The sequence below is a fragment of the Pelobates fuscus genome, chromosome 1 (genome assembly GCF_036172605.1).
Source record: "Pelobates fuscus isolate aPelFus1 chromosome 1, aPelFus1.pri, whole genome shotgun sequence".
Taxonomy (NCBI): Eukaryota; Metazoa; Chordata; class Amphibia; order Anura; family Pelobatidae; genus Pelobates; species Pelobates fuscus.
In genome coordinates, this window is record NC_086317.1 from 491,785,678 (window position 1) to 491,794,551 (window position 8,874).

At 37.3% G+C, this 8,874-nt stretch overlaps 1 protein-coding gene across 1 annotated transcript; it reads left to right on the forward strand.

Annotated features, from left to right (window-relative positions):
• Nucleotides 1-1,715: 1,715 nt before the first annotated feature.
• Nucleotides 1,716-2,663, forward strand: LOC134601010 (olfactory receptor 52B2-like). Its single transcript, XM_063445427.1, has one exon. It carries the CDS (start codon nucleotides 1,716-1,718, stop codon nucleotides 2,661-2,663), a length of 948 nt encoding a protein of 315 aa, XP_063301497.1.
• Nucleotides 2,664-8,874: the final 6,211 nt, after the last annotated feature.

Here is an 8,874-nt window from a genome sequence, read left to right on the forward strand (position 1 = left end):
TAAAGCATGGCATAATTAAGGTGTATACATAGTGGTAGTGTTGTAATCTAGAAAACCCTACGCTTTGCTAGTATTAGGTACTGCCAGCAAGGGGTCGTACTAGAAAATGCTTTTGGGTCGCTTTATAAAAGTTGCTTAGCAGGCTAACATTCGGAAACAGATAAGACAGATGGAATACAAGAGTCCATCGCCTGAAAGTGAGTAGCTTTCGTCATGCTTGGGTTTTTTCCACCCCAGGGAAACCCCCCCAGCTGCCAGACAGAGGCCAGTGGTTTATCGCTGTGGGATCTGCCTGTGAAGTATGTGGGTTGCAGAGTGACGGGAGCCAGGGTGTTGCCGTGTTAGACACAGTCCAGGCAAGAGGCTCGGTGATAGTCCCCAGATGGTGTACTTGCGGTTTTAAGTCCTGTGTTTGCCTCTGGTGGGAGCCAGGACCCTGCAGCCGCGTTGGTCGTCGGGTTGGACCTTGCGGTTGCGGGCTGTCGGTCCGAGTGTGTCGGTCTCCGCTAGGTGAGAGGCTCATCTTGCAGGGCTTCATCGCTGGGTGTAGCTCCTTCTGTGAGCTCGCTTGGGTGGTCAGGACTGTGAGGTCCTCGCCGGTCGTGTACCTTGCTGCCAGCCCTGAGTCAGCGTGGTTTCTGGCTACTCATGTACCGTGTGGCTTGACCCAGGATGGGTCTCAGCAGGTATTTGCCGGTGTCTTCGTGGCCCATGTAGGCTGACTGTTGTTGTGTGTCCTCTTTGGCGCGGGCCACTCGCCATGCGGTCTCCGCCATTTTGGTGCGGCCTCCGAGCGTTGGGTCCGCACTGTCGCCGCCTGGCGCGTTGGTGTGTCCGCACACTGGTGGGCCCAGGGTGGGGACCGGGATCACCCCCGCCGGTCCAGAGGGGGGGGGGAACAGGGACGGACCCCCTTAGCCTCATGCTATGTTCTGACCGCTGGTGGGCAGGATAGCGGGATGGCGGCCGTCCACTCCACTCACCGCCTGAGCGCTCCCCATCGCGGGAGACTCACCGAGGGACTAGAGCTGAGCTACAAGCCTCTCCTCGGAACCAGGGTGTCCTCTCACACAGGGCTGCCGTTGTCAGTCTTTTGGTAGGTGTTGGATCTGTTTTTAAGGAGAAAACTGAGAATATTTGCAGGAGCCGTTCAGTTGTGCGACCTGCCAGTATGGTGGTCCGGCCCCGCCCCCCGATGTTGCTGATTTAACCTCAATTTCTTGTCTTCTTTTTTTCTTTCTTTTTTCTTTTTTTGTTCTTTTGGAGTGCTGCGGGGATTCCCTGGGGTCCAGTGGTGCTGCTGGGCTCCTGGGGGCCGGTCACCCGGCAGGCGCGCGAGGGAGCACTGTCCCCTGAGTGCTTCCTCTTCAGCTCCCTCGCGCGCCACGCCCAGAACAGTTATCTTAATGTTTGCCACTTATAGCTACAGAAAATGAGATTATCCAATGCAATGAGTGGGTAATCTGAACCTGAAGCCATATCGCAGTACAGACAGAAATTTGGACAGTTTGTAAAAGCCAAGCAATTAATTGTACATAGACAAGTTTTCTAATAACTTTGGACGGTATGAGGACGTGAAATATTAATCTGCAGTGTATTTCATTTTAATATGACCACAGCACATAGACAATTAGAAACTATATCTGTAATCTAGCCCTCCAATAATTCACAATTTGTTTCATACTGGTTGTAGGTTGTGACTGATTTTCTTAACCATGGAAATATTAAACACAAGTAACTTCCACCCGGAATATTTTATTCTGAAGGGAATTCCTGGCTTGGAAAGTTATCATTTTCTCCTCTCTATTCCGTTCTGCTCCATGTATATACTGGCTCTTCTTGGAAACTCCATCTTCTTACTCGTGATTACGACCAATGAAAGTCTCCACCAGCCCATGTACATTTTCTTAGTCTTGCTGGCTTTCACTGACATCCTCTTGTGCTCTTCCACTGTACCAAAGACTCTCAGCATATTCTGGTTTAACTCCCACGAAATCTCTTTCAATGGTTGTGTCGTTCAGACATTTTTCATCCACTTCCTGTTTTGTTTAGAATCAGCCATTCTACTTATGATGGCCTATGATCGATACATTGCAATCTGCTACCCTTTATCATACACAACTAAAATGACAAACGCATTCATTAAAAGAATAACTGTTATTTATCTTACCAGGAGTTTTTGCATGATAACGCCATTCGCTTTTCTTCTGATACGTTTACCTTACCAGCAAAGCATCATCATCGAACATTCTTACTGCGAACATATGGCGATGGCAAGACTGGCTACTGCAGATATATTGGTTAATATTGTCTATGGTCTTACTATAGCATTTTTCTCATCGTTTATAGATTTGTCCCTTATAGGAATATCATATTGTGTCATAGCTAGAGCTGTTCTCAGACTCCCATCGACAGAAGCTCGTTTTAAAGCTTTTAATACTTGTGTGTCCCACATCTGTGTTATATTCATGTTCTATGTACCAGCTTTTTTCTCTTTTATCGTACACAGGGTCGGACATAAACTGATCTCTCTACAGGTCCACATTCTGTTAGCCAACCTGTATGTCCTTGTACCTCCCATGATGAACCCAATTATCTATGGTGTAAAAACCAAGGAAATTAGACAGGTGGTGTTTCAGATGTTTATCCAGAATATATTTTGAAATGGACACCACAGATCTATATGTAATTTTCAAAGTTATAAAAGTAAGTTCTAAAACAGTAGATGTTTGTACACATATCGATCAAAATGTATCAAAGAAATGTAGCAATAAAAATATGGATGTATTTTCTTTATACCTTAAACAGATGAACTTTAGATAACACAACCTATTATTGTGTAAGAATATATTTACACATTACTGGGCAATGATTGGTGAATGTGGTATGGGTACAATGTGACTGGGCGTGTGAATGTGACTGGTTGGTGAATGTAAGCCATTCGATTGGAGAAGGCTGTATATTACAGAATGAGGGTAAATAACAGGGTGTGTGACTGAGTGAATGTGGCTTGGTAAAGTAACGTGAGTGAGAGTATTTGACATGGTGCATGTCAGGTGTAACTAAATGGGGGCTTTTTTTTACAAGAGCTTGTTCGAGAGATAGGGTGGTTTCATATTATAGCCATGCATGCTGTTAACAAGCTGAGAAGTGCAATTGTAAAGAGTGAACAAATAAACTGAGTAGTTATAACTATCACCAGTGTATAAAGTGGAGCTAGAAGAGACACTTACCCTTATATAGTAAAGGATGTGTTTTACAGGAAAACTAGACAATAAGAAAATCAATATTGTTTTGTATGTTAAGTAGCATGGAACACTCACATGGAGAGGAGCCAAATTAGGACAGGCTCCGGTCTCATAAACATGGGAGTTCTCAAGGGACATTTGCCTTCTCTATCTGTATTCAGGTAGACTTAAGAAGGAAATTCAAATAATAATTGACATGTATACATATATACATATGCTTTGAAAGGGTTAAACTCAATTTTTCTTAACATACAATATTTTTCTGTTCTTGAGCCTGACACCAGCTTGCACTATCTTTTATAAACATCCTGCACTTGAAAAAAATAGCATTCTTTATAACACCTGCAATTTTTAATTGGGTTCCTAAATCTCAGACTGTCACTCGTGTCAGTGAACACTGAGACTAACAGCATTACGATATGTTATATGAAACATTATACTTTCAGTTCTGAGATTCCCATGATTTGTTGGTCAACGTTTCCGTTGATGTATGCACCCCTAGACAAACTGTGTTTTATATATACGATGTACTACGCATTAAACCTTTGAATGCTTATTGATACAACATCTGAGTGGTGTGACTTCATTGAGTATTCTTAGCAGCTGATAGCTATAGAGATAACGGAAAGCAGAAACATCATTGTTGGTCTATAAGTCCATGGCAGCATAAAGGTTTCCAGACTCTGTTGTGATTTCCAACCTAACATTAGGACAGGCTCAGGTCTCATGAACAGGGGTGTTCTCAGGGGACATTTGTCCTTTTCTAGCTGTATTCAGGTAAACTCGGGGAAAACAAAAAGACAGTGAAGTAAATCCAAACAATAAGTGACTTGTATACATATATGTCCTGCTCACATGGTATAGAGCCAATAGTTAACAACACAGTGTGTAGGCGCGTATAATGCATGCAAATTGTACAGGGGCGTTTCCAATACCTAAAAAAGTGCATAAAATAAAAAAACACAGTGCGTTTGCACACAATGTTAAATACAGCTTACTCAGTGCCATTAAATAATATATAATATAATAAATAAACTTATGTGTAAACTTCATGAAAATTCCCATATGGAATCTGGAAAAATAGAAACTTAAAACACATTGTGTATACTGTTTACGTAATAATTATAAATAGAATAAATAGTTACCTCACAGATTACAGAGCTGTCCCAGATCCCTGGATATACAACATTGTAGCTTTATTTTAACAAACAACTTGTGAAACAAACTTTAAAAAACACAGGCCTGTGAGTCAGTAATGTTTTATCTATATCAGCGCACAGTCAAATAGTCATAATAGTAATTACACATCTTTTAGGTTGTGGCGAGATAACGTAGCCAATACATTTTACTGTGAGACAGAACAGATTCAATTTAAAGACAATGATTTTGATTCTATATACTTACTATATCAGAGTAAATATGAGGTGATATCACACATAATTGTATATCACTTCACAGCAGATAAATGGAAGATAAAACCTATAGAATAAAAGCATAAAACAATCATAGTGTAAAACACTTTAAAATGTAAGATAATATGGAACACTCACACGTTTCAGAGCCCTTAAGTTGGCTCTAAACTGTGTAGGTATTTCAGCAGATTGATGCACCATACAGGGCTTTAGGCATCAAGACCCAACAGTAAAGTTCCTCTGTTTAGTGTATTGTCATTATGTATGAGCCCACAGGCGCCATATTAATAGAGGGGAAGGATGGGCAAAAACAAGAAAGCAAGTTAAAAATCCAGTCTCTGATTACATATCACACTTATAAAATTAAATAAAACAGATGTCACACTAAGAGAAGAGAAGAGGGGAAGAAAAAAAGGGTAGAATACCCACAGCATAAGTGTATTTACACCAAACACTACATTAAACGGAAGACTTACATAGTTACATAGTTACATAGTTACATAGCTGAAAAGAGACTTGCGTCCATCAAGTTCAGCCTTCCTCACATTTGTTTTTTTGCTGTTGATCCAAAAGAAGGCAAAAAAAAAACCCCAGTTTGAAGCACACTTTTGCAACAAGCTAGGAAAAAAATTCCTTATTGACCCCAGAATGGCAGTCAGATTTATCCTTGGATCAAGCAGTTATTAACCTACATTGAAAGATTATATCCTTGAATATTCTGTTTTAGCAAGTATGCATCTAGTAGCTGTTTGAACATCTGTATGGACTCTGATAAAACCACTTCTTCAGGCAGAGAATTCCACCTCCTGATTGTTCTTACAGTAAAAAAACCTTTCCTTTGCCTTAGACAAAATCTTTTTTCTTCCAGTCTAAACGCATGACCTCGTGTCCTATGTAAGTCCGGTTTGTGAATAGATTTCCACACAATGGTTTGTATTGGCCCCGAATATATTTGTATAATGTTATGCTACATAATAATTTACTAAAAACATTTATACTTTTAAAACAGTAATAACCCTTTTTCAAATTGAATTATATATATATATATAAAAGGGATTTTAAAGGTGACCAATTTCAAATCCAATATTTAGTCCTTTTGGGAACAGTGTTTGCAGTTCAAAGATGCACTGCTCCCACCTCTCCAATGTACATCTACTTTTTTTACCATAACTCTTTTGAAATGTTTGGACACGCTAAGATTCTCAAACCCATTTTGAAAGTTCCTAATATGTTCACTGATGCGTGTGATCTAGAGGTTTTCCCTACATACTGTAAAAAACAGGTCCATTTATTAAATAAAAAAAAAGATAGACCTCCACTAGGAGGCAGTGTGTTATACAAAAAGGGCCCAAGTGAAAAAGCAGCTGTACACTTTGTGTTGGATACCTTCTTCCCCATACTCCACCATAAACACAAAAACACTTTTCGTATTAGTATAACCGACACCGTTAGTGGAGGGTTATATAAATTCAATCTGTGACGGGGTTTAACTTACACCATGTATTCTTGATATATATTCATGTATATGTGTGTACTTCAAGTACATTAAAAAACAAAGAAAAGGGAAATATATAGTGCAGATGGTGCTGAAATATAGAATCAATAGTTTTATTGACATGTGCCATCACCATCTTCTGGAAGGTTATCATCTCACTAGATATTAAACCTCCAGGAAAGACGGTGGACTTCTTCTTCTTCTTTTAGTGTTGTACGCTTGTAGTCATCATTCTTATTTACAATACAATTAGTCATTATGGGATGTTTTTGAAAATATTTTTAAGACACAGACTTCTACTAAGATCCACGTGTGTCAAATGTATTACATTTTTTGAAATTTCAATCCTTTTTGTAGTAATTTAATTTGGGTTGTGTTTAAAAATACCTACCTGTTTTTCTTCAATTACCTTTCTGATTTTTATTGATTTTGCCTGTCTCTCTTTCCTTCTCTGTATACCGACTCCTCCTCTATTTCCCCTCCCTCTGTACTTCTCTGACACTTCTTTGGGGACCTGTGCTGAAGGAGGGGTTTGTGTTGTTTCTGTTCCTCATACTCCAAAAATCCACCTTTCCAGGGCGTCTCTGCTAAAACTTCATATCTGTTAAAAGTGGGTATATGGGATAGTCTTCTTTTGTTATAGTCTGTAATAATCTTCTTTTGTTATAGTCTGTAATAGTCTTCTTTTGGTATAGTCTGTAATAGTCTTCTTTTGGTATAGTCTGTAATAATCTTCTTTTGTTATAGTCTGTAATAGTCTTCTTTTGTTATAGTCTGTAATAGTCTTCTTTTGTTATAGTCTGTAATAGTCTTCTTTTGTTATAGTCTGTAATAGTCTTCTTTTGTTATAGTCTGTAATAGTCTTCTTTTGTTATAGTCTGTAATAATCTTCTTTTGGTATAGTCTGTAATAGTCTTCTTTTGGTATAGTCTGTAATAGTCTTCTTTTGTTATAGTCTGTAATAGTCTTCTTTTGTTATAGTCTGTAATAATCTTCTTTTGGTATAGTCTGTAATAGTCTTCTTTTGGTATAGTCTGTAATAATCTTCTTTTGGTACAGTCTGTAATAGTCTTCTTTTGGTATAGTCTGTAATAGTCTTCTTTTGTTATAGTCTGTAATAGTCTTCTTTTGGTATAGTCTGTAATAGTCTTCTTTTGGTATAGTCTGTAATAGTCTTCTTTTGTTATAGTCTGTAATAGTCTTCTTTTGGTATAGTCTGTAATAGTCTTTTTTTGTTATAGTCTGTAATAGTCTTCTTTTGGTATAGTCTGTAATAGTCTTCTTTTGTTATAGTCTGTAATAGTCTTCTTTTGGTATAGTCTGTAATAGTCTTCTTTTGGTATAGTCTGTAATAGTCTTCTTTTGTTATAGTCTGTAATAGTCTTCTTTTGGTATAGTCTGTAATAGTCTTTTTTTGTTATAGTCTGTAATAGTCTTCTTTTGGTATAGTCTGTAATAGTCTTCTTTTGTTATAGTCTGTAATAGTCTTCTTTTGGTATAGTCTGTAATAGTCTTCTTTTGTTATAGTCTGTAATAGTCTTCTTTTGGTATAGTCTGTAATAGTCTTCTTTTGTTATAGTCTGTAATAGTCTTCTTTTGGTATAGTCTGTAATAGTCTTCTTTTGTTATAGTCTGTAATAGTCTTCTTTTGTTATAGTCTGTAATAGTCTTCTTTTGGTATAGTCTGTAATAGTCTTCTTTTGTTATAGTCTGTAATAGTCTTCTTTTGTTATAGTCTGTAATAGTCTTCTTTTGGTATAGTCTGTAATAGTCTTCTTTTGTTATAGTCTGTAATAGTCTTCTTTTGGTATAGTCTGTAATAGTCTTCTTTTGTTATAGTCTGTAATAGTCTTCTTTTGGTATAGTCTGTAATAGTCTTCTTTTGGTATAGTCTGTAATAGTCTTCTTTTGGTATAGTCTGTAATAGTCTTCTTTTGTTATAGTCTGTAATAGTCTTCTTTTGGTATAGTCTGTAATAGTCTTCTTTTGGTATAGTCTGTAATAGTCTTCTTTTGGTATAGTCTGTAATAGTCTTCTTTTGGTATAGTCTGTAATAGTCTTCTTTTGGTATAGTCTGTAATAGTCTTCTTTTGGTATAGTCTGTAATAGTCTTCTTTTGGTATAGTCTGTAATAGTCTTCTTTTGGTATAGTCTGTAATAGTCTTCTTTTGTTATAGTCTGTAATAGTCTTCTTTTGTTATAGTCTGTAATAGTCTTCTTTTGTTATAGTCTGTAATAGTCTTATTTTGGTATAGTCTGTAATAGTCTTCTTTTGTTATAGTCTGTAATAGTCTTCTTTTGGTATAGTCTGTAATAGTCTTCTTTTGGTATAGTCTGTAATAGTCTTCTTTTGGTATAGTCTGTAATAGTCTTCTTTTGTTATAGTCTGTAATAGTCTTCTTTTGGTATAGTCTGTAATAGTCTTCTTTTGTTATAGTCTGTAATAGTCTTCTTTTGTTATAGTCTGTAATAGTCTTCTTTTGGTATAGTCTGTAATAGTCTTCTTTTGTTATAGTCTGTAATAGTCTTCTTTTGGTATAGTCTGTAATAGTCTTCTTTTGTTATAGTCTGTAATAGTCTTCTTTTGGTATAGTCTGTAATAGTCTTCTTTTGGTATAGTCTGTAATAGTCTTCTTTTGTTATAGTCTGTAATAGTCTTCTTTTGGTATAGTCTGTAATAGTCTTCTTTTGGTATAGTCTGTAATAGTCTTCTTTTGTT

Bases quoted from the DNA above. Each gene is read 5' to 3' on its own strand.
- LOC134601010 (XM_063445427.1), top strand. From the start codon at position 1,716: ATGGAAATATTAAACACAAGTAACTTCCACCCGGAATATTTTATTCTG.